At 38.6% G+C, this 27309-nt stretch overlaps 2 protein-coding genes across 2 annotated transcripts; one reads left to right on the top strand and one right to left on the bottom strand.

The window, feature by feature from the left end:
* The first annotated feature begins 14713 nt into the window (after window positions 1-14713).
* Window positions 14714-21138, top strand: gla (galactosidase, alpha). The gene is made up of 7 exons (XM_053324130.1): window positions 14714-14912; window positions 17359-17533; window positions 18365-18539; window positions 18827-18918; window positions 19115-19276; window positions 20332-20529; window positions 20712-21138. Exons 1-7 carry the CDS (start codon window positions 14749-14751, stop codon window positions 21042-21044), a joined length of 1299 nt encoding a protein of 432 aa, XP_053180105.1. The 5' UTR covers window positions 14714-14748; the 3' UTR covers window positions 21045-21138.
* Window positions 21139-21342: 204 nt separating this feature from the next.
* rpl36a (ribosomal protein L36A) lies at window positions 21343-24814 on the bottom strand. Its single transcript, XM_053324132.1, has 5 exons — window positions 24708-24814; window positions 23547-23652; window positions 23394-23461; window positions 23198-23320; window positions 21343-21412 (listed from the first exon to the last, which is right to left on the bottom strand). The coding sequence occupies exons 1-5, from the start codon at window positions 24708-24710 to the stop codon at window positions 21392-21394; spliced, it is 321 nt and encodes a 106-aa protein (XP_053180107.1). The 5' UTR covers window positions 24711-24814; the 3' UTR covers window positions 21343-21391.
* Between the last annotated feature and the right edge of the window lie 2495 nt (window positions 24815-27309).

The raw sequence follows: 27309 nt of genomic DNA, 5'->3' as shown, positions 1-27309 counted from the left end.
CGAAGCCTTTTTCCTCCTCTGCTCTGACACTGATTCACTGCTGTAGGTTGGCTGGGAGAGGTGAGCCAAGAGGGAAATAATTATTTCCCTGAGAGACGATGCATGTAAGTGCACACACGTTTGCCTGTGGGCGTGTGTGTAGTTGAGACAGCTAAATGTCTCCTTGGCTTCTCACCAAAGACATAAACTAAACAGCAACATAGACAAAAGTTGTTGTTTTACTTTTCCTAAACAGTTACCAATACCTTCCTTAATTTTTTTCTCTTATTTTGTAGATAAGCATAGCATTGTTGCATTATGGAACCTCACTGCTAGATGCCACTGAATCCTACACACTGCACCTCTAAAAGAGATCTAAATGTCTCCTTCTCCTTAGGTTGTGTATGGAGTAGCTCTGAGGATCTCATGAGCTTGGTTGAGGCAACTTTATGGTTCTTCAACTCAAAAACAATCATCTGTGCTGAGCTCACTCATCCTCAGCAGTGCATCAGAATTTTAAAAATGCAGCACTCAAAAGTCTGCAATTTAACATGTCTTTCAAAATGCTGTGTTTGTGCCTGTATTACTTTTCACTGTTCCTTCTACAGTTTGTAGAAGTCGTGTCTCAACTTAAATCTAGTAACCCACATATGAACTCTTCTAAGCATTTATTGCAGTGCAAAACCTACATCAAGACTCACAAAGCCACAGCCAAATAGTGCAGATTTTCCTGCTATTTCATATTTTTTCACCTCGGCCTCTGCCCCTGTCTCACCTCATGTTTTATACTTACCAGACTCATTCAAAGAACAGATAGGTGGTTACTCCTAAACAGCAAATTGGCTCATAGTTCTCTTTTAACTCTTACCTTAGCAGTTGGTAGGTCTTGGTAGGTTTTCTGTGCCTTTTCAGACAGAAGGCAGCAATGACTCCAACTCTCTACACTGATGATCCACATTTTCAGGTTGCCACCTCAAATGGCCTCTTATCCTCCTCCTGTGGGAGAGTAGGTGTTTTAATTCCCATAATTTGTAACACAATTAGAGGATATTTATGCTTCTGCGTCGATGCGGACCTCTACGCCGTAGCCTGACGTGCACCTCAAAAAAATCCTAACTACACGTCACGGCAATGCAGACCGCTAGGGCTGTGATTGGTCCAGTCAAAGTGTCAGTTCCTCCGGCAGTTGCTTTATTTATTAATTATGAACAAAAGGTATGTGTTTTCTGTTATTAGCGCACATAGCGCAATGCTACATGCTACTGTAAGCAGAAGATAAACAAGGATACAGATAGAGACTGCTCTGAAACCACACACACACATACACACCCCCGAGCAACACGTTCCCTCGACACAGAACTTCGAAAGGACAACGAAGCATAAATCAACCTTTATCCTCCTCTTTTACTCTAACAATGAAGATGGAGCCTGTGGCAACTACTGCCTCCTACTGGTAGAGTAGGTGTTTTAATTCCCATAATTTGTAACACAATTAGAGGATATCAAAATATATAAATGTCTTTGAGAAAAGTCGCACAACCACTTATTGGTTAATAAACAGCCTCCAGTGTTCTCAAACAAATGTTAACCCAAAGGCTTCTGATCATGTACTCACTCTTTCTTGTTGTTGAGTAGTTTGCAACATTCTCCTCTGTCACACGCTCCTTCGGCAACAGACTGAGCTGCTTTTATACATGTAAGGAGCAATCATGGTAATCATAGTAGTCTGCACCTTTAAAGGTATAGTAAGCGATGTGGAGGAAAACGAGGAGAAAAGTTGTTGATATTTGAGTGAAAACCTTTCTTATATACAGTCTATGGTGAAAACCAAAACACCCCCCCCCCCCCCCCCCCCCATCCCTTTCGTGCTCCTTCTAGGGCTCCACCCCCGAAGTTCATGCACGCACATTGTCATGGCAACAGACGTAACCACTGCAAAAACTGACCAACATGGCTAAGTGTGAAGCGTCTGCTGCGGGATGGTAAATTAGAAGCATTTATTTCTCTCACAGAACAGGTGGCTGGCCTGGCTAACACCAGACCGCATCTCAATCTCATGTGAGATTATTGTGATGGCAAACCTGTGTTTATATTCATGACTGTTAACACTTTGAAAGCAGTGAACAAACACCAGATACACAACGAGCAACTACGTTGTAAATTACGTTAGCACGCTGCTAACGTTAGCTGCAAAGCTAACATGCAGAGCAGGGCAACACACTTTACATAACCTGTGATATTAGAGTTTCAAGCAGTTTCCATTATGTTTTGTCTAAAGCATTTGATACCGAGTACTGCACTGCTTGTCATGGACACAATGTACAATGTATGGAGTTGACAATAATGTACAGAGTTGACAGCAATATGTTGAATACTAAAGTCCAAGCTGGCCTTGATATCATACAGCTATTGATATCGAACATACATTATATTTATGTGCTGTAACCTGAACACATTAAAGGCATTATGTCTGAAAACATGTTATTTCCTCTTTCAAGGTGACAGACTCTGACGATTCAAAAAGGTCATTTCTTTGCTAATTAAATGTGGGGGAAAAGAAAGTCCCTTCGTTCAATATCATGTATCCCCGTGAATGCCAAAGACGGCACGATAATGAATGCTTGTGATGTCTCTTAAGGTTATCCTTTCCATCTTGCCTGTTTCACTAGCAGGTCAAAAGCAAGGCTGAGCCTGTAGGACCTTGTCAGTCTGCTAATTCTCCTACTTCTTTTTGGCTCTAAATTAGTATGCAAACAAAGACTTTGACCTCTTACAGCTCAAAAGACATTATCATAAAATAAGGGCTTCAGTTCAAGACACGAATATTCTGTATACAATTGCCATAATTACCTGTATATGATTAATTTTATAAAAGTTTTAAAATGTAAGTTCTCCTAACAGTGTAATTGTTTTGTATTGACAGAGCTTGGCTTTTATTATCAGTTTACAAAAGATATGTTATGAATGGTGGATATCTCATTTTAAATTGTAACTTATGAGATTAATGGTTAGATAGTTGGACGGGGAGCAGGTATATAGATGTAGCACTTACTAAAATGTTCAAAGTCCTAAAACATGATAAGAGACTTTTTAGAGGGCTAAAAGGGTGATGGCTTTTCACATAACCTAATATTAACAATTTATCACACTTGTCACCTTTATTTCTTACTACTACAAAGCTGAGGCAAACACAGGGAGGAGAGTTTCTAAAAGGAACTTCATTGTTTGATTACTTTGCACATTTTAAGTGGATCTGATTCGAACATTTTTTGAATGAGGAATTGTGATTTTTCTGTTTACATCACTGTTTTAATGATAGCATCTTTATTGTTGAGGAACTCCGTCTTTGTCTACTTTTTATTGAAAAACTATGCTGAAAATTACATGCAGGTGCTCAGCCAATCAAGATCAACTCTGCAGGATTTCTCCCTACAAATGCACAGAGCTATGACACTCTGACTTTTCTCCACAGTACACATCAACTCAACCGATGGCTTTTCTTATCTCCTATGGCGATGTGATGACTGTGTGTGTAGTGGTAGTAGGTCTGTCATGCCCAGTCCTGCTGCCCTTATCTCCGATCCCTCACTGTTGGTCTGCCCCCTTCCTGCTGAGATGGATGATGCTGCTGCTGGAAAGAACCAAAGATGATTATCTCTCTTTTTTTCCTGCCAAAGTAGTGTCAAGCACCTCCACCTTGTGCCTCACCTGCCACACCCTCTGATTGCATGCCTTGACTGAGACTCTGTATGCGTTTGTTGAAAAAAATTAAGTTCACTTTTAAATTAAACAAGACTAAGAAACTACAGTCATGCTGGGGGCTCTGTTAGGATGTATTTAGGCACAGTGGTGCTTTGAGCTAAATGCTCATGCAATGATCCCCAAAGTCAGTATAGGATATATCTGTTCAGGAACCATGAATGTGTGTACAAAATGTTGTGCTGTTGAGATATTTCCATATGGACCAAATTGGTAGACCAACAGACATCCCTAAAGTTATGCTGCTAATCGGCTAAAAATGCCTGTTTCCATGTATTTGTGATTTCAGTGTGCAAGCGGTTCTGGGGCTTTCCCTTTCAGGACAAAGTCCAGTAGTTTAATTTAGCTATTCTCTTGCACTTTCTCAAAGTGTCATTCTTTTATGGTGCTTTTCCATTACACAGTTCCAGCTCTACTCGGCTCGACTCGACTCAGCACGGTTCCAGGAACGAACTTTTCCATTACAAAAAGGTACCTACTCAACATGGGCGGGGTCGTCATAGTACAGCTCCGTGAAACTGCCGTGACTTCGTTTTATACACAATACAAACACAAACAATGGAGGACATGGAGGTGATGGTGTACTTGCTGCTGTATGTGGCTTTCTGTCACACACAAAGCAAGAAAATTGAGCCGTATGGCTGTAACACTGTTGCCGGTATTTAAAAATGCCGGGTTTGATTCTTGTGTGGGACACATTTAGTCACATTTAGTATCAGCTTGGCTCGCTTGGAACCTCAGCAGAGAAGGTACTAAAAAAGTACCAGGTACCAGGTAACAACCAAAAACAAACGAGTCGAGTCGTGTCGTGCTGGAACTGTGTAGTGGAAAAGCGCCATTAGTAATTTGAGTTATCATTATTCTACATGAATCACATTGTGGAGTTGGTGCAGTCCTCAGCAAGGTCCACAATTAACTGGAAGAAAAGTGCACCACAACTGGATTCTACCATAGTTAATATGAAGTTAAGTTGAACTTGTCAGAATGCAGAGAGACAGCTATTGAGGATACAAATACCTCCCAGACAAGTGGAGCTGGGACTTGCCTTGAGAGATGAGCAGGTGGTGTGTGGCCGTCAGGGTTGAGTCATCACGGCAACCTGTTTCAATTGACAGCAGTGTTGTTGGTCCAGCTTCAAGCCAGTGATGCGTAGGAAAAATGAGTGTCGATGAGTGGACTACAACAATCTCTATTATCAGGATAACATCTGAGGTGCCAGAAATGTACATGAAGAATACTGGAACAAACATTGTGGTTGTAGAAGAGCTGGACTTGTTTCATTTGCAGCTATGGTTGTCTCTGCTACCCCTGAGACTATTCATCCTTCAGAACTGATCTATGATAAAATATGCCTTGGTCAAAAAAGCTGCTGTACTCTTCCTTTTCACCTTTATATTGTGATCTGGGTAAAACAAAATAGTCTAGACTCTAAACTATTATGGTAACTATTATGCAGGCAATTCCTCAGTATGTAGCAACACCATCACTAGTTTACAGGGACTTTTGTTAAAATTTTCCTCCTGACAGGGGCAAGTTGGACCATAGAGGATAGACTAATTAGTGTTCACAACCATAGTCTACCATTTTGAGCAATAAAACAGCCGGGTTTCCAGAATCTTTGAATTGTTTCTCTTTTATCCAGCTTCTGATTGAGTTAGACCAAAGATCAGTCTTTATACTGTTGACACATCAGGGAGTCAAATAAACTGGCTTCACTTTTTGATCATACGCATTTTCATGAGTTGAAAAGGCTTGTTATTATTAGCATCAACATGCAAATATCTTCGTGCCGAGATGCCAATCTTGAGGACTCTCTTCCTGTGTTGAAAGACTGATACTGTCACAACATGTAACTATAAATATTGAGTGAGGTGATAAACACGGTTAAAAGAAAGTAAATTAAAAGAAAGAATTCTCAGGCAATATAAAACCCCATGCAATACCCTATTCAGCATACTGGAAACAATAAAAAGAGCCTATTTCTTGTCAACTTTTTTTTTTGTCAAACAGAACCTTAAAAATGCTGATTGTCTAGACTTCCAGCAAACCCAACACATCCTGAGTCTTGTTGCCTTGGAAACAAAGGGCCTGCTGAGAAGCCCAGAGAGAATTAGTCTGTGAGACATGGGGATAGTATTCGAGGGGAGGCAACCAGTCCATGGGGGCTGAAGCATGAAGGTGCGAGAGTACAGTGTTTGTATTTGTGTGAGTACACAAAAACCACAGTGTACAGTGTATGCTTGTGTTGCAGGGAAGGGATTTTGGTGTTTGAAGAAGATGTACCATGATCAACACCAGTGAGTTCAGCTCATGAGCTTTTCCCCCACCTTTGTTTTTCTCCCTCTATCTGCTCTAAAACTCCCATCGTCATCACTACTAGCACTCTCTGCAGGGGCTTCAAAAATAAACATCACACTTTCATACTTACCTCTGTGCTGGGCTTTGCATCACAACAGTCGGGCAGAGTGGTTTCAGTGCAAAAGTATTCAATGAGATGACATGTGAAGGATGAGACGCAAAGGGAAATGCTCAGCAGGTGCTACCACACCCTTTTATTTACTGTCCACTTCCTGCTGAGTAATGTTCTGTCCCATCCAGTTACCCCCATCCAGCGTGTCAAAATTGCAGTATAAACATTTGTTTCCATTCTCTGCCACTTCGCATGATATATAGATACTAAATGTGTGTTGAATGTCATGCAATGTCCTTAACCAATGCCATTTCTCAAGCGTTCAACCCTGCTGTGAGTGCTCAAAGCTCCTCCATATTGTCATGAGGATTTCTTCTTTCCTTTTTGGCAAGTCAAGCTGAATAGAAAGCTGTACATTACAGGGAATTCTTGGTAAAGTTATTCATGTTGACATTCATTTTAACAAGACATGTATATGTTCTAAGCATCTCACAGTAGAATAAGTTAGGATAACTACTCATAGTTTAAAGGTGCACCAATAGTTTTATATTAACAATCAATGAAAGTTATTATCATAGTTAAGTTATTTATTATCATAGAAGCCTAGAGAAAATTATGACTCATAATGATAAATGATCAAATTTGTTTCAATAAATGTTTTGTTGATTAACTAATCAATTAAGTGACTAATCCTTGCAGGTTTAATTCTAAAGTAAAAATATTGTTTAATGTTGTATTGATGTTCAGGTTTACACCTCCATATACATTTGAGGTTCCTATAACATTTTATAATAGCTTTCTATCATGAAAGTAAAACTAATCAGCGATTGGAGTTTCTCACAAAAAGTAGCTCAAAACAGCTGGACACAACTCATGATGAAAGCTCCACTTCTGAAACAGAAAATCTTGTCAAGTAATAAAAAGCTAAGGTTATTCCAGCTCAAAGACGTCTAGAGTATCTGTGCTTTTCAGTTTTGTCTTGTCTATTTTGAATAATTTAAACAGATAACATGAATTATGATGCCCCATGGTCTAATCTTCAGTACCAGGTGGGAGTAGCCAGTCTTCAAACAACTTTTTAAAAACGCGCTAATATAAGAAATATATTTTTGCAGAGAGTAATAGCAGTCACAACCTTTAATCTCTGTGTCAGGTAATTAAAGAGCTGTGAACAGGCTGTGCTTTGACCTACCAATTTAATTCCTCATTAGCATTTAATATGAAAAGAGCTAAGCATAAAATTTTTAGCATCTTCCAGCACATACAAAATAATTTTAATAGGTTAAATTCTCATTTGAATCCAATTATGCCTTTATTATTTGATTCAAGTGTCGCAAAGCTTACCAGTCAAGTGTAACAGAGGTAAAGAGCTGAAACCTCCATTTTAGCATGTGGTTGTGGAGATTTCACACGTCTGTAAACAATGGGGGGATGTTTGGAGCATGGGAACGTGGACATGGAATTGCAATCATGGGATCTCCTGAATGCACACTGATAGTGATCTTGCCTTGTTGCCATGGTGACGCTGTTCATAAAATTCCTGAATCCTGCATCCCATTGATTGTGTTTTCTTGTGTATAGGCTCTTAAAAAATTCACAAGAAACCTATATTCTTACACTTATGCTTGTATTTGTGTCTATTGAGATCATGTATAGTGTCACAAAAGATGGTTTAACTAAGCGGGGAATACAGCCTCACTGCCTCTTTTTAAAAACCTTTCCCTTGGCTCTACAGCAGTCTGCATGACCAGGTAGAATAATATGACTCCCCTTAGGTTATTATTCATTTCCATCACCAAATGGAGCAATAAAACAATACATTTCATGTGATAACAAAGAAGTAGAATGGTGTGCGTAACATTATTTGTTTTCCTCTTAGAGCAAAGGGAATAACAAATGTGCTCCGGGCTGCAAACCAACCCAGAGAAATCAATTTGCAGGTTCATCGTAACCTGAGACATATTGAACTCCTATACAGAATAATTTTTTTCAGGTAATACAGAAGCAGCATCTCAAAGAAAACCCAAGCTGAAATTTTCAACCTTGAATGAAAAATTAAACAGAAGGTACAGCCACCCCCTCCGAAAAAAAAGACAAAATTGATTCTACTCTTCTACTTTTATTCAATGATAAGTGCTCAATGGAGCAACTTTAAGGTCTTTAGTTTTAGTGAAAGTTTAAGCCTCATCTATTCAATGTACAGGTGTAAGCTTTCAGATTGCTTCAGCTGCTTGGTACATGGTTGATTTGGCTTATCAAGGCTGCAGGGGACATGTCTGGCATCACAGTTTATCTCTGTGTGAAAAAGGTCAGGCTTGCATCCATTACACAGATGCAACACGTGAACCATGAAAGATGAGTTTGAACTGGGAGAAAGATTGACGTCATCGTCACTTTATGGCCTTTTTGTGTACTGTCCAGAGCTGTTCTTGTACTCCCAGTAAAAAAAAAAAACTTGTAATCATAAATAACCGGCAGACATTATTGACACTCTAAAAGCAACAAAACAACCAAATAAAGGTCACTCTGTCTGGAACTTACTCAGCAAAACTGATAATGTGAAGCATGATGAGTGGCAGTGATGGAGGGCTGAAAACCTGATTCAGCAGCTGAGCAGGAGTAAATCGTATGAATTGGTTCTTAGTCACATCAAACTACTAATAAACTGCAATTCAACCTGCATTTACATTTACAAGTGGGTGCCACCTTCTAATAAAGTACCTTATCAATATTTTATGAAGATCATTAATGAAGATAATTAAGACTTAGATAATTTATAAGCCAATTATTAAAGCAACCATTAGGCCATTCAACCACTTACCTTTTGGGGAAGGTCTGAGGAGCACCTGGATTAAAATCCATTTATTAACAACTTTGCTATTTTGCTATTTACTACAGCAGGCAGGATAGATTTATTACAGACCCTTATTAACGACTAACATTACAACTGCAGACGTGAGTGTTTACTGGAAAGAGAGAAATCCATGAGCTAATACATTACCAATAGTTAACTGTATTATTACTAAATAGAACGTACCAACACCAGCAAGTGATTTTTCACAAACTGGTAATTCAAAGCTTATTCTTACTAATGACATCTATTTGATTTATAAAGCATTAGTAAATTATTTTCCATTAGCCACAACTTAAATTAAGAAATGGTGCCTTATTAGAAAGTGGAACTGAAAGTACATGAACACATTTTCAACAAAACTTGAAATATTCCATTTAGCATTTCTAAATCATTGTAGTGATTGTGTCCCACTGGGGCATTTTTCACTTGTAAAAAAGATCAGTTGTTATCCAATCAATATAACAATAAAAATAAAAACTCACTCACTTATTTGGTAATGACCTAGCTCCAATTGATCTGCTAAACTAAGCCCTAATTTTTATTTTTTTTTACAAGTCTGAGCTGGAAACACTCAGTGGTTGATTTTTTAGCGAAATTGTATCTGAAGTGTCCTTCGTCCATCTGCTTTGACTTAAATAGAAACAGACACGATAAATGCCGGAGAACAAGATAGAAACAGACGCCAAGTAGACAGCCTCAAAATATCCTTGAGAAAACGTCCTGCATACTGAACCAAACAAATCATTGAATTCATCAGAAATGTACTGCCTCTCTTTGCTTGTTATTGATTTTGCAATGCACTTTGTTTACCAGCTATAGCACACAATACACAGCTCTATCTAATTATTGTAGAGAACATGCATCATCAAGTCTCCTCAAAGGTAGGATTAGACCTGGCAGGTCCACAAAGCTTTTGTAAGAGCGGCCTGAGCGAAGGTCTGTCTTTGTGTACTCCCTGACTTTTTTAAGGACTACAAACTGTATCAATTATACTATTAAAATTGATTTTCTCAAAATATACTGAAGTACCCTGTGCTGAGGATCGGTAACTCTCAGCAGGGGGAGCTGCTCGTAAGATCATTAGTAATAATATTTCAGATGTAATCACAAGAGGGAATTATTGAACCTCATTTTCACATCGCAATAGAGTAAAATCATAATTAGGTTCATAATTTACAGGACATGGCATGTGACAAATGTTTAATACAGTCTCTTGGCATGAGAACAGAAGACAATGAAGGTTCTCTTTCGCCATGAGGTGAAGAAATTCCCAATGTTTAAATAGCAAATATATTTGAAGAGAACAAGCACGAGGAGCAGGAGTACTTCTTTTCGATTAAACCCTTCAGCTATGAGGTGGTGAATAATGTATTTGGTGAATAATTTACTGAAGATTTATTGATAAAAACAACTTGCCCTCAGTACAGTGCCTAAACATCTGCAGGGGAGCTGCAGAGATGCAAAAACTAAAGTGACACACATTCTACATCTTAAAGCACATTCACTCCCTGCCTGTGCATGAGTCAAATGTCAAATATTTCATCAGAGCCAGACAGAACATCACTTAGGAGAGACTCTTTGATGAGCTGATTAAATGAAGTGGAGTAGTAAAAAGTAGAGTGAGTAGAGAGACCTCTTCCCTGCTCAAAATGTCTCAATCTGTTGTGAAATCAGTAGCATGTAGCAACTGCATTATGAACACTATTGTTGATGCAACACACTGTGGTCCCCCTGCTGTGAGTTGAGAGAGATGCAATCTGCCTCAGAAAATAACTGAGAAATATATTGTTGTTTTGCACTACATGCTTCTCAGCTGTGAGCGCCTTGGCAAAGAAAATTAAATCAGCAGAAGCACTTCACTACTAACATTCACTCTAACACAGCCACTGGAAAATAGATTTATCATATATAGGTTTCATTGGGTGTCACATTGAATATATCCACAATTCATGTAGCCAAATATTTAAGGTATCTCTAATTACTCTTTGACTACTAGTACAAATGAACCACTAAAAGTCTAATTAAAGATCAGTTTTAAATGTCCATACAAACTAATGACTCATTCATACTAGTTAGAATGCAATTAATGATAACTTAAATTAAATTTTAATTTAGACTGGTCATAAAATTATACAATATAAATAATATATAATCATATTTTAAATTAAAATTTGTCCAGACATGAATGAGTTGTATTGTAGATCTCATCTGTGAGTGTATTAGCATATTAGTATCCTGGTTTTGAAACCTCATCCTGTTATACTTGGCACAGAGAGATAACTGGTTATTCATGCAGTGTGCAGATGTGTTTTGACTCCTTAACATCTCCACCACTAGTTTATATATCAAATGAGTTACCTCTTCAGAGTACTAAACTCTACTGCATTTACCAGCAGACACAGCTTGAGTAACCACACAATTTAGAATCTGCATTACTTAAGTCAGAGTTTCCATTTATATCAGCATCATATTTTTTTATTTTACTAACTGACTACTACTTGACAATGCATGTGAACATAGCAGAGTCATTAGAAACCTCAAAAAGGTGATGTCACAGTATCCTGATTTCCAGCAGGTATATCCAGGTTTCTTGGTATTGGAATAAGCAACACTCTAAAATCCTGATTATGACTGGGATACTAGTGAGTGTGTAATCACACCCAATAATGAATTATAAAATGCCATAACACCATTTAGATCTTTTAAAAAACATTTCAGACAAGTCTAAATCTATTTAGAGATATCTTGAATTATCCTTTTTACAAGTTAGATTATAATTGAAAATATCTTTATTTATTGTAATTAAACCAAAAATGCATTTGCAGAAACTGTAATTAAAGATAGTCAAGTAAAACCTCATCCATACAGTATATTCAATCTGCCTGCCATATATCCCCAGATGGATTCAACCTACAGATTTCAGACAGAAGTGTTTTAAAAAATCTGCTGAACTACAAAAAAATAGAATCGATTAACTAAGTAATTTACAGGTCATAAGCTCCCGCTCTAAAAGCCATTTCAGACACACTCAGTTCAACTGGGGCCTAATTAAAGCAGCAACATCAGCACATATAGCCTCATGTGACAGTCAGATAAACAACTTAAGCAGCTCAATGCACAACAATAAATTACTTTCCACTCTGTAAGCCATATAGTGTTAGATGTTGTATTTATGGAGGCACAACTTTCTGATGACATTTGCTAGCGCTACCACCTGTCCCTATAGATCAATACAATAATGCAACTCCTTGGCAGGATGCCTTTCATTTTGTCCCCACACACTTCATAACAAAGTTGCCAACATAAGTCAGCCATGACAGTCTCTTCAATTATATGACAGTGGTGAAGAAAAGAGCACGATGGATTGGTGTCGAAGCTCTGGGGAGCCATAAATCAGACAGCAAACATGGGGCTGCCCATCTGTCAACAATCTCAATTAACCAATGTACAGATAGAGGCACACTGCTCTTTTTATGCAGCCCTGTGAAAAAAACAACAAGGGTCTCTATCATGACAGTGGGTGAGATCCAATTTTTTGAATGAAAAAATGTATTCAAGTGAGCTGGATTGGTCCATCCATCAGCAGGGGGGTGACTCAAATTGAAATCTGACATTTAGAGCCTCGACGGCTTTGCTCACTGGCACTGATATGAACTATAGCAAGTGACAAATTGTTTGTATCAGGCCTGTCCCTGGGCCTTTGATAATGTTTAGGGGTTGAAATAGGCACCCTTGACATTTCCCTGAAAGGTCAGGTTTTGTGGTCATTAATGCTCCCTTTTCACATACAGCCAGCAGTGGAGATGAGGATTATTGTCATAATCTGGGTTTGTCCCAACTCATGAATCCTGCCTGGTTTGTTTTGACTCCTCTCAATATCAGGACACCAGGGATCATCAAGGCACAGCAATACCAGAGTGTGTCAGGAGCAGGATCACAGCAAGGTCTTATAAGGTGATTCACTGCTGCTTTAAATAGTGTCAGCTCTATAAAATTTCAGCAGTTTTGTACCGTAGGTGAGCTCTGCATGCTCCCAAAAAATAGCTTGATTAGCAACATGTCTTCTTACACTTCTACAAAATGGCAAAATAACAAGCAAAACTCATCACTCTCTCTGCGTGTGTGAGAAGATCTGTGACAATTGCAAAAGCAAAAACGTCCAGGATTAATTTGGTTCTGTAGCAGGGTGTCCGTTTACGGCTGAATTAAGAAACCTATCTTTAATTCATTTAGCGTCAGCACCAGACAAATTAGTGGATCCAGAGCTAATAAACAGCTTGAAGCAGCGTCGATATGTACGTAGTCCTACATTATTGCTGATAGCGTGTGTGGCATTTTTGATTAGCCAGCCTCCTCAGGGAACAGTGGGGTAAATTGGGCCATTTTCTTTCATTCTTAGTGTCTGTTGGAGAGCATATACAAATAGATATCTAGGATGTCTACGGAGGTTTTTCTTTAAGAAATGGGGATCCGACATATAAAATGTGTCTTTATTTTGGGAACAAGATTTTTTTTATGTATACAGCCTCAGTCTACCCTTAGTATGAAAAATCACTATATTTAACACTTTTCCTATAGGCCTATTTTTACTGATGAGATGCCAGAGTCCTGGTCTTGTACATGCTGGCTCATTGGCTCACTGTCAAGGCTTACTTGGACATTTGAAAAGAACAAAGCCTTTGTTAATGTTATTAGTAACACCTCTGCTTTTTCAGCTGTGACAAGTCCAAATGTTTGCTGTGAAAGAGGCTTATTGGGGCTTTTATCCATGAAGCAAAGTGGGCAACTGGCTAATTGTTACTTTGCTGGGAGGAATATGCTCCACTAAAGCACAATATACATGCATAATAAAAGTATACTGACATAATAAAGGTTGTTAGGTAAGTTCTGCTTTACTTTATTTAAGTATAACAGCGTTTTCAAGCAGTTTTCTGGATCAGAATCTAATATTAAAGCATTAGCTTTGTATTACTTTTAAACTTTTTGCAATAACAGTGCCTCCTACCTTTCATCTTTTTTGTAAAAATGTCACTATTTGCACATCTGTGAACCCATCACATCTAACATTACATTTGCACATGTACTGTTTATACGGTTTAAACTGTTACATTTCAACATCCTTAGTCAACGTCTTCTACAATATATTTTAAAACGTTCTCATTTAGAATATATCTTTACTTTTTTATTGTATCATTCATGTTCAACTAACTTTGTGATAGCTGTATTTTGTCTTACCATTCGTAGATCTTTTTGACTGTCTGATGGATACTGCACATGTCACATAGACAGGAGGAGTAACTGTGGGACACCACCAAGCAGGTCCACCCATGTCTCTCAAAAATGACAATTTACAGTGCCTTAAGGTATTTTATGTTCATTTTTGTCCTTATATGGATTTAAAAGTTATACTATCTCAATATTGTTAACAGTGAATATGCATGAATTTAATGCTTTAGTTTTTGTTGTATCAGTGTTATTTATATTAACCTGTAATACCATGTCAGCTGACTTCTTCATAATTTCATATTTTATTTACTCTTGCAGCGCTTCTTGGCGCTTCCTAGTTTGTAAACAGGGATTCCGGGTGAGACACCATTGGACAGTTACTTCCGCATTTTGATTTCATTGGACGGAATTAATGTCGATCATTCAGGAAGAGGGCGGGACGTGGAAATAGATTTGGATACAAAAACACAACCGGGTACTGTTTCTGTGTTTGCTGTGTGGTCGATTTGAAACAGTAACAATGTGCAGTGCTGTGCTTCTTCTCGCAGTGTTGCTGTTGTTAATCCGTCCTGTTGTTGAAGCCTTGGACAATGGTTTGGCGCTTAAACCCACTATGGGCTGGCTGCACTGGGAGAGGTTCATGTGTAATCTCGACTGTGACACGGACCCTAATAACTGCATCAGGTAGGAGTCAACTGAGCTGTGATCCTACACCACCTGATACATGTGTGGGTTTTAAAAGCAGGAGGAAAACAACACTTACTCCATTTAGTCTCTTCCAGCCTCCTTTCCTAATGATGTTTTATCTCTTTTAACTAACACATTTACAACACAAGTAAGAATAGGTTATATATATAGCCAGCACTGTCAACAATAATCATCATATTGTCAGCAAAAAGCACAACATAAAACAATCATAATGTAAAAATGAGATTAAACTAACTGGTTGAGGTAATGAATCTACAGAAGCACACATAGCTTTCAACAAGACAATAAATCAGAAGCTTTCTTGTGATAAGATTCTGACTAATTACCTGTTTCATTATGAGAATGCACTGAATAGTTAGTATAAAGAAGTACATTTATTGAAACATTTATGTTCTTATGTTGTACGATTGAGGTGCGTTGCTTGTACTTATCTTTCTATTCCACTACGATTCATAGGGAAATATTGTACTTTTTACCCCAATATATGTATCTGACAGAGAAAGATCCTGAGAATCTACCTGTTGTGTATTTGGGTATTTAGGGATGTTGCAAAAAGCAGGTCAGCTGGCCAGACTATGTGCACAAAAAGTGACATTTTTAACCAAAAAATATTAACGAAACAGAGGCCAAAATCAGGAAAAATCAGCAAAACTGAGTTAAACCATAGCAACAAGCAACAAAATATGCAGCCTCACAGCAAGCTACCACCTATTCTCTGCTCTATGCCCTCAACAGACAAGCAATTGGCCTTTTACCTTCTCAGCCTCACCTAACTGCAACTCATGGTTATGATGGTTAGCTGCAGTTTTGTAATGAAGAAATCATTGATTGATGTGTCAGTATTATAAGATCTTTATCTCATAATTTAGAAACTCATAATAAGAGGTCATTATAATTATGGCAACATCAACATGTGATTATGACAGCTAATGATATTTGAAGAGACAGGATCTTGGTGACATTCTGTTTTAATATGCCTTTATTTCCTCTTTGGTTTGGGTCAATGAGGAGATATTGATAGTGGAGATATTGAAGTTATCCAATAGTCCAATAACATATAATGGCAAAGTATTTTCTAAACAAGGAGCATAAATGTGTGAGCACAATTTAAATGGTAATACAGTCATTTCAATGGATGGAAAAAAAAGGAATCAGTGATGTGAGACAATTTTTTAAAAGACAAAATGAGAAAAGAGGAACTAAGACAAAGGGAAACTGTGTGGGCCTGCAGCGATTAGTTTCAGTAGTGTTTAATCTGCTGATTACTTTCTCAATTAATCTCAATTTCTTAGAGCCCAAGTAGACACCTTTAAAGTCTGACCAACAGTTCAAAGCACAAATAGAATCCATTTACTAAAATGTAATGTCCTCTGATTTAATCAGCTGGAACCAACAAGTGTAACTGAAACGAAAAATTGATTATCAAAATATAACACATTCATTTTCAGCTGAGTATGTAATCAATGAAACCACCAATTGTTTCAGCTCTAAAAGTGTGTAGATAACATTATTATATCACACAGACACCTTAATTCATAACTATGTTGCAGATTAAACACTTGACTGAGGTCACTCTCATCTCTAAGTCCAGGACTTTTCCCCCAGACCTCCTCACACACCTTCCGTTCTGAAAACATAAACATAAACACCCTCCAAGCCCCCAGAACCAAGCTCCGCACCATGGGTGATCGGGCCTTTTTCTCTGCAGCCCCAAGGCTGTGGAACGCCCTCCCTGACCACCTGAGGGCCCCACAGACTGCAGATGTTTTTAAAAGAGACCTAAAAAAATCTTTTTACAAAAGCAAGTGTCTTTTATGTTCTCCTTTTAACATTTTTTTAATTTTGCTGAAATGTAAAGTGCAATACAAATAAAATGTATTATTATTATTTTATTATTATATATAAGTCATAATTCAACTTTCCTTTCGTGTTATTCTTTAATGAATGCAGAGTATATCAGCAGTAGCTTGCAATAGTCCAATCAACAGAAATTAAAGAAAAGTACAATGAATCTCTTATTCCAGCCACTTAAATGTGAATATTGTCTGTTTTTTTAGTCCTCTGTGATAGTAAACTGATAATCTTTGGGTTATGGACTGTTGGTCTGGGCAAAACAAGACAACATGCTGCAACATTTTTCACCACTTTCTGAATAGGAAATCATCATTATTTGCAGCCCTAATCATCAGTATTGTGCAAAATCCTGTTACTTTTGTCCAACAAAGTGTTACATGCACCAAATTTCAGCCTAAGGAGTGGGATGCTAAATGTTAATCAACTGACAATGAGCAATAACGAAAACTGCCTTCCCTTTTCTTTAATGTGTATTTGTGTCTACCATGTTGCTCTTGTGCATGACATTGAACACTGGCATCTAACAGATACTATCGGCCCCGCCTGTCTCCTCCTGTTGCCTTGGCAGTGAGCGTCTCTACATGCAGATGGCTGATGTGATGGTGAAGGAGGGCTGGAAAGACGCCGGTTACGAGTACGTCTGCATCGATGACTGTTGGCCCTCCTACCAGCGAGATGCCCAGGGCCGCCTGCAGGCAGACCCTAAAAGATTCCCGGGGGGCATCAAGAAACTGGCCGACTATGTGAGCAGTGGGTAAAAAAAGAGGCTTGAAGACTCAGGGTGTGAATATAGTATTAGCGCCATAATTCCTCCATAGACATCAAAGAGAGACTGGGTTTGAGGGAGACTTAAAGAAAGTGAAAAATACTCTTATTTCAGTTATTCCCTGGAAAAAAGCAAAAGGAGGATATGCACTAAAATGACTGTTTTCATTACATTTCCTCTCTTTTTGCTTCATTATAGACATTATACAATGTTTCATAATTGTCGCAGATAAGAGTCCATAGGATACAGTGTTGTCCGATCTGTGGTGCAATGCGGATCAACTTTCAAATCTTTGTCAAATGAAAAGTTTGGGAACCTCTGGTTAAATAAGTAGGCATAAAAGTGATTACGTAGCCAGATTACATATTCATTATACATCCATCCGAGCTGATCTGAAATTATTTACATAATGAAGAGGAAAAGGACCAGATGTGGAACCTGGGTTTCAGATTTCTTTCTCATACAAAATCAGTAACTGGCACTAAGGGGGATAAGTAGGCATATATTGTGTCAGGTAGGAGTCTCTTTGCTACAGACTGCTGCAATAGAGGGAGAGGCATTCTGAGTTTGAGACCGCTTTGACAGCTTCGTTTCTAACACAGGCAGCAAAGGCAGCTAAAAAGGGAGATATATTCAGACCCACAAGGTCTAAGGCAGGCTGTTCCCTATAACAGCGGCAGTACGTTTTTAGCTGTGCAACATCGCCACCTGCTGGTATTGAATCACTACATTCAGAAAATAAGTGGAGTCCATACTGTTGTATGTATATGAATTGAATTATTATACTAAAGGATGTCCCTACTTCTAGGTCCATTCCAAAGGCCTGAAGCTGGGTATCTATGCAGATGTTGGAGAAAACACCTGTGGTGGATACCCAGGCAGTCTGGGTTACTATGAGACAGATGCTCAGACCTTTGCTGACTGGGATGTGGATCTGCTCAAATTTGATGGCTGCTCTATGGACTGGACTTTGCTGGGAGAAGGTGAGTTTTAATTCTGAATTTACATGGTTATTTTTTGAACATAGCAACACCACTCCCTGTGTACAGTAACCTGTCCCTTATTATTGCTATGTAGTTCAATGTGTGTGCTTTTAGGAAATCATTGTACAATGTAATTGTGGTGCAAGCAAATCTTATAAAGGCCTTTTGATGTATATGTAATAATCACATTTTGTGCTATTTAACTTCAAATTTATATCTAAATAGTAGTTGTTTTGGATATCATGTTAAAAGTTTATTCTAACTAACTTATATTTGTTTTGTTTAAGGTTATGTGAACATGTCAAAAGCACTGAACAACACTGGAAAAAGTATCCTCTACTCTTGTGAGTGGCCTTTCTATGAGTGGCCTTTTAATCAGGTGAGAGAATTTGTTTGTCTTTGTGTCAGCATTCACTACCTTATCATTGTGCTATTCACTTCCTGAAATGTACCAATGGCACGTAACTCAACAATGAGTAACTACATTATTTTCAATGCTAATGATTAATGGCATGATGATACTGTGCCATACATCATGTTATCCTACATAAAAGGAGCATTGTTTTTGCCTGCAGCCTAACTACACAGCCATTCGAGAGACGTGTAACCACTGGCGCAACTTCGCTGACGTGTACGACTCATGGAGCAGCATCAAGTCCATCTTGGACTGGACTGCTGCTCATCAGGATGTCATCGTCCCCTCGGCTGGCCCTGGGGGCTGGAACGACCCCGATATGGTACTCTGTTCTACTTAAGCTTTTATACACTCTTTGACCTCAAACTAAGCACCAAGAACCAGCAGCTATGCTCCAGTAGCCTTCAAATGCATAAGCACCTTTTTTGAAGTGCTGCTTTGTTTCTGAAGAGGAGGTCAGGAATATTTTGAGGAATACGTTTTCTTGCCGAGAGTTGAAAAAAATCCTCCCTCATACCTGTAGAGTTAATGTGAAACTACTTCCTGAAGCTGGCTGATTTGAAAGAATGTCTACAAAGGGTGTTTAGTCAAAGCAGCAAGATAACGGAACAGCAGCTGATTGTCAACACTGGATGCATTTAGGCATAGTATTGACAGTATTGAGCCCAACGCAATCACTGTAATTATATGTATAAAACAGAAGAGAAACACAACCTGTTGCACACATTTCCCAAAATGACTAACTATTACTTTCTTCTTATTCATATTCTTGTTCATGCCAGTTATCAAACAGTATGATTATTCACTTCCATACACACTGTTTAAAACCGCCAAGAACAAAAAACCACAAGCAAACATTTCATTATAAAAATTACTTATTATGGAAAAAGCATCATGTTCAAGATCACAATTTCTCAGGTGTGTCTTAAAACAGTTGTTAATAAATGTACCCACATGTACATTGTAGCAGGGTTTTCTTGCTGTAATCATCCCTCCTGTTCATACTGGTCATCAGTAGTATCCCTTCATAATACCCTTCTGATGTAAGTGATGGGGGACTCAAACCACAAATGTCCTTTTGTGCAAACATCTGATGCTTCGTACAACTTTTAAATACATTTTTGCACATAATGACTCTGGATTTTGGCCCCCATCACTTACATTGAAAGCACATTTGAAGGAGATGATTTAATAGCTAGCATGAAGAGCAGGAATGATTACAACTAAGAAAAACCTTTCACTGATCATATTGTCTGACAGACTTAAAAAAAAAAAGGACATATCCTCTAACAGTAAGCTGTTGATAAAATTCATGTTATCAGTGAGACTTATTTGCCTCGTTATCTACATATTTATGACACCAATGTATTTTCCTAGCTTGTGATCGGGAACTTTGGCCTGAGTCATGACCAGCAGGAGTCTCAGATGGCGCTCTGGGCCATCATGGCAGCCCCTCTGCTCATGTCTAATGATCTGAGGGACATTTGTCCCCGCTCCAGAGAGCTCCTGCAGAACAGACACATCATCGCCATTAGCCAGGATCCACTGGGCAAGCAGGGATACCGCACTGCCAAGGTGGGTGTGAGAGGTGACACAAAGCGTGGTCACCTTCTGGAATAACAGCTGTCAGCATTTAGCTCCTCTGTGAAAGTGCTAAATGTCACAAAACCTAGACTTGATGCCAATGACGTAGATTAAATTGATCAATTGGAGCTATATCAGTGGTGAAACTGACAGGAAATAACTTTATCCCATAGGTGGACCGTTTTGAAGTGTGGGAGAGGCTGCTGTCTAATAACAGGATGGCTGTCTCGGTGCTGAACAGAATGGAGATAGGTGGTGCACGAGGGTTTTTCATCAGTGAGTTTCCTAGCTGGAAAATGTGTGACCCACAGTGTAATGTCACCCAGATCTTGCCTCAGTACAAGGAGATGGGTGTTCAGACTCTACACAACAAAGTGAAGGTATCAGTCAACCCTTCAGGCACCGCTCTACTGACCATCACCCCCATCAGGAGCGGTTTAAAGGGGCCTCAAAAGCTGCACTGGCAGGACATGACCATTAAACAGAAGCGTACCACTGTTTTGTAGTCCTAAGGTCGTTCACAAAAGTGAGTATGTAATTTAGCTGCCGACACAATTTTAATGTGGGAAATTTCTTTAGATTGTATATTTTTGTAAAACTGAGGCTGCATATGTATAAAAAAGGGAAAATGTTTGACATTCTATTCTTAAAACTGCTAAAATCATTTAAATCATGTCTTATAAATCTGTAAAAAACATGTATACTTGAATTGACTATGGAGTGAGTATCAAGAGTTTTGACAGAATGTTGTTCTGAAAGTGAAAATAAAAAGGTGAAGCAAGAGACACTCAAGTATGTTTGGACACATTTATTGAAAATAGTGACAACTCCATCCAGAAGACTGGGTGACAGCTTAGAACTGGATGACCTGGCCCTGTAAGAGAACAGAGGGAAACATTTTATTAAGTAGCTCAAATGATAAAACATAACAAATGAACCATAATCACGTTAGAAGCTGCTGGAAAGTACTACGAAGTTAGTTGATGAAACAGTACTATTGAGTGTTTTAGTGCTTCTTCAAGTTTGTTTGCTTATCTCTACATCAACATGTATAATCTCAACTATACCATCTGTAAACCGATTATACGGACTAGCTACTGTGTTATTCACTTGTCATTTCCTCCCATTATAGGTTTGGTCCACAAGCTTATCCTCACAAATGTACCCTAGTTTTTGTTTTAAAGTGATGATACATTCTTACATCCTGTTGACCTTCAAGGGACAAATATATCCCAATATAATGAGAAAATGGTTCAGTGGTTTTTGATGTTTTAAAAATAAAAAGGTTACACCCAATAAAGACCTAATTTTTCACTGAAATCTCCTCCCTTACACCACTACACAGGCATTTGTCAACAGGTTAAAAATGAATGAAACCACTTTAAGACAAACACAAAATATGTAAGTGGCTGGTAGATTTGCTTCATTCACCAGTGGACAAAATGAGTTAGAAAAATGAGACTGACCGTGTGCACACTTCCTGCACAGGTAATCTACAAATTTGTTATAATCTAGCAGATTTTCAGTTAAGAGGATTTTAGATGTAGCATCAGGGGGAGCAACGTGATTGGCAGATTATCTGCCATTTTGTTTTAATGTCATTGTGGTATCAATTCGATGGGGGGGAAAAACATTTGATTGGACAACAAGACCCAAAAGATGAGCATAACAGACAGAATAATATTACTATTTAAATACTAAAACGCAAACCAACCCAAGTTCTAAAATAAAAACAGTCTATGGAAGGTTACAATTGACTATAGTTATTTTTGAGTTGGTCACCGACTACATCTTATTGCTTCAGAGCATTTTGTCTCGCCATGTTTGAGCAGTGCACAATGTGTATATGAAACAAAGTCCAACTCAACAGATGTAAAAGCTTTTTTTTTTTTTTAAATTACCATAAATTTAGGTCAACACTTTCTGGCCATCATCTTTTACAGCTTCAGTCACAATTAATGGACTACTACACCGCTGAAAGCACTGATAAAATGGACTGATGCAATATTTTTAATGTCCTGTTCTCAATCCTGATTCTCATTGTCACTTTTGTTGGGCCCTGCCTTTTTGATCGCATCTTATGAAGATGTGCATTTAAAAACATAGAAATAGTACATACTTGTTAACATGCCAATTCTATACCAAATCAAAAACAAATAAATAGCATAGTTAACTATACAGTGGTGCATCTGCCAGGCAGTGGGCATTTTCTAGTGCCCACCTGCAATGTGTACATTGCTGATACTTCTCATACTTAAATTATTGAAATGATTAATCATTTGGCAGCTTCTGAGTTCCCCAAATGTGTTTTTCCTGATCATTTTAATGATCAATTGTCCTCAGCAGGATGTCATCATTAGAAGACCACTGAAGTGAACTGTCAAGATCTGACTTCCAATAGATTTAAGCAAAAATTCATATGTAGTATATTGATAAGATTCATAACATACAAAACATAATTGCACTGTACTAAGTCAAACAAGTTTAGGTAAGCTAACTGTGCACACACAAGTCGAGCACATTCTGTAGGATTTTTGGGGTGGCCTGCATTGATTTTGACCTCAGACACCAAACAATACAGTTCGGACAGCATTGAAGCACCCATGGAACAGTGTACACACTGTGGGAATGCAGATGTAGACATATCAGTGACTCCTACCTTTCTCTTTTTGTCACCACCCAACTCAAAGTGCTTGCATCTCTTGATTGCCAGCATTCTCTTGGATCTGCAGTTGGGTTCTACGCACTCGAGCCTCAACACAATCTTCTTTGTTGTCTTAGCCTGAAAATAATCTAGTGTTACTGATGTCCAATTTCACACACACATATACTGATGCTGATTTTCACATGCTTACCTTTTTACGGAAAATAGGCTTTGTCTGGCCACCATAACCGCTCTGCTTTCTGTCGTATCTCCTCTTACCTGCAGAAACATTGTAGTTTAGCTACATGTCGTGACACAGCTAAAAAAAATCAAACACAATATGACTAAAGCACTAACAGCTCACCCTGTGCATAAAGGGAATCCTTTCCCTTCTTGTACTGGGTAACTTTGTGTGGCTGGTGCTTCTTGCACTTCTTGCAGTAGGTCCTGCGGGTCTTCGGGACGTTCACCTTTTAATAAAAATAAAACAGGAGAGAAGTTAAGCAGACATGACATATTTGATAGATCAGTGAAATCTCAACCTTCTGGACTAACAGGGAAAACGTGAGGGGGGAGCAATCAGAACTTGCTCCAAGCCACAAAATTTAACCAGGACATTTCATTCATACTAGGATCCTCAACCAGTTATGGTGCTTGTAAAAATGGAGAAAAAAACCAAACACCCTGAAATGATGGATCCATGCACACCAATGGGCTGGCAAGCTTTATCAGGACAGGTGAGGTTAACCATACAGCCTGCCCTTAGTGACACATCTCAAAACATTTGATACAATAAAGTACACCAAAAAGAGCAGGAATACAAGGGCCATGCCTAAAAAAAAAATACACGTGACTTCCATTTTGCAAGTATTTTGGACTGACCAAAGTCTGTTTATGATTGAAACGTTGTCCAGATTAAATGTTTAGACTTAAAGGCGTTGAGATGATCAGTTTCATAGGAAAATGTTTAATCCAGCTGCATACTTTCTTACAATGCTAACAAACTGATGACCGGTGCTAACGAGCTAAAGACCAATATTTGAGAGAAACTACAAAAAAGGTGACAGACTTAACAAAAACCCATCATACACATCCGTCTCCAACCAAATTAATGGATGAATAAAAACACGGCGCTACACATTGCAGCTTCGTGTTAGCCACCGTTAGCATTGAAGCATTTGTAACATTGATTTAGCTGTTAAATATGAGTGTTAACATGGGGCACAGCAATAGTTTGATTCTTAATAGACTACTGTTTGTCATACAAGCTACTTTAAGTGACACATGTATTATATTAGCCTTTAAAGCGAGGCCAGTTTCAGGGTCGCTACAACAGAAAACAGCACACATCGACTATCAACTATTAAACATCTAAAAAATTAGCATAAGGTGGACAATAACACCATCGCAGCGTGCACCGTAAGATTGTTAACACATCTGAAACAACTGGATGCTTTACTTATTCTTTAATCGTCAAGATTACGATAGATTGCACAAAAAAATTATTCGTGTAGGAATTTCGTACCATGGCTGCGTCCCGATGCCAAAGGAAAGAGGAAGGACGAAGCCGGAAGCACTTCTTAAAGTCGACCTCAGCGGTAAACCGGCGCTGCAGTCTGCCCCCTGGTGGTGAGATGTGTCAGGATGAGAACACTACAGAGCAGCGGTGGAATGGTTATTAAAAGCAAAATCAGACATTTCTTTAAAAAAACAAAACATTATATATGTTATGGGGGGAAAATTGCTGATATGTAAAAAGACAGAATTATGTAGTTTCTGAATTGTGGCGTTAACGTCGTTCAACTGCTTTTTTTAATCGTCTATGTTCAGGATTTTTTGGGGGCTTGCCTTAAACAGCTTCACCGTGACCAGAACTGAGTATCATTTAAAAAAAACTTTTCGATACTACTTGGTATCAATTTATTTGGGTTGACACCTTTAAAAGGTATTGAGTACCTATACCCAACCCTAACCATGACACAGAGGTGTTACCGGCATGACCCCCTAACCCCCAACACCTATATAAAAACTAAAGTGCCATAGCATTGACTGGTTGTGTAGTCTGTTGTTTGCTAAAGGCAACATAATCTCATTGCATGCTAAGCATCTGGTTTACACCTAACTATGAGATATTCTAGGTTAACAGAGCCTCTCGATAAAGTGTTGTACGTATAAATGCATAGTCCCCCAGTCATACTCGAGTCATTACCGATGTATCTACCCTGAGGATATAACAGCCCCAGTAACAGTTAGCTTTATGGTGCTGTTAAGCCATGTTTCTATAAAAAATCATGGCGTTTCAGACAATAATCCTTTTATTAGTGGTGATCTGCAGTTGCAGTTCATCCATGTTGTCCACCAGAGAACATACAAAGGTCTCTCTTCCCCTGTTTGTTTATTCTATCTCCTGGCCAGCACAGCAGAGGTGATAGTGGCTGGTGTCACAGTATTAGCTGTAACTGGTGAATGGGACCATTTTTGGAGTTATTTCAAAGCTAGCTGAAGCATCTGGTGATGGGTAGATTCAGTGTTAAAGCTCAGGCCCACTATTGGTGCGCAGGTGGTCAAGTGGTTAGAGCGCATGCCACGTACACAGCCAACCCTGGTTTGAATCCCGGCCGGAGGTCCTTTGCTGCATGTCACCCCCCTCTCTCTCTCTCTCCTATTTCCTGTCTGTCTACTGTTAAATAAAGGCGTTTGTTCCAAATAAAAAAAAGCCCAGGCCCATCAAAAGGATATATTCCACTTTTAGTCTAGATTTAGAGCACATCATGGCAAAGAGACAGCACCTGTGAAAGTTACAAATGATCTCCTAATTGCATCAGACAAAAGACTTGTCTTTGTACTTGTCACTTGTTACTGTGCTGTTTTGTGTCTCCCTGTCTCCTCTCTCTTGCTCCTCTCTCCTTACCTCTTTCTCCCTCAAACCAGTCAAGGCACATGGCTGCCCACCTTGAGTATAGTTCTGCTTGAGGTTTCTTCCCATTATAGAGGAGTTCTTCCTTGGCACTGTCACCAAGTGCTTGCTCATGTGGCAATGTTGGGTCTCTTTAAAATAAATTCAAATAAAATGCCATGAGATAATGTCTGTTGTGATTTTGCGCTATATATATACAACTTACTCCCTCAAATGTGTTTTTCTTCTTGTTCCTTCTTGTTCTTCTTGTTGAGTTGTATATTTGAACTTCCCTGTGCAGAATGATGTATGTGCAGAGTTTGACACTAGACACTTAATCTGCTGAAGGTGTGTGTGTGTGTGTGTGGGGGGGGGGGGGGTTTCTCTTTCCTCATTGAAATTATTGTAAGGGTAAGGCAAAAACTTGAAGCCTCCAGTGCACAAACACTGACAGGGGACTTTACAGTGAGGTTGGGGATGTCTGTGGCCAACAGGAAAACTTGTGAAATAAAATATACTGTATTTGCATATTCATAGATTATGAGGAAGTGAGACCTTGGTAAACTAGTATGGAAATTATTCCGGTCAGAGAATCCTTTGTGGTAGGAGTGTTTGTATATTCTCATAAAGTTAATCATACAGGTATTGCAGTGAATCTGAATCTAAACATAAGGAAATAAAGGGTCTTAAATTATATATAAATCCGAATATAACAAATATGAGTTATTCCTGTTTTGCACCATAGCACATAAGCCTAAAATACTAACAGATGATTCTAACAGAGAGAATAATGGACATTTCAACTATACACCAATTAAGCATGACTATAGATAGCACACAATAATATATGCCACTCTGGCAAACAGTGATATACAGTTAACAGTGTAACTATATCCTCCTAAATAACCTAAATCAGCATGGTCAACACCGATAATAAGGTAACTCTTCCTACAAAGCAATTAGCCTAAACCATCAGTCAATTAAGATATGTTAATAAGAAAGTCAATTCAAGCAGCAATATTTACAACATAAGTGTCAAAGCTTACATGTAGGCTATGTCCTTCACGCACACATCAGTGGTTAAAGACAGTCCAAATTATTGTCTCGACAGATTTGCACCGTCACACTTGCCAGACTATTTCATTGTGCAGGTGAGAGAGGGAAAAAGAGTCTGCGCATGTGTGACATCATTTTATTAAGAGATACATCTGGTAGGTACACATACCTGGGA

Source organism: Scomber japonicus, chromosome 8, assembly GCF_027409825.1.
Source record: "Scomber japonicus isolate fScoJap1 chromosome 8, fScoJap1.pri, whole genome shotgun sequence".
Taxonomy (NCBI): Eukaryota; Metazoa; Chordata; class Actinopteri; order Scombriformes; family Scombridae; genus Scomber; species Scomber japonicus.
Note: the sequence above shows the minus strand (reverse complement) of the source record. Positions and strands in the feature narration are given on the sequence as shown.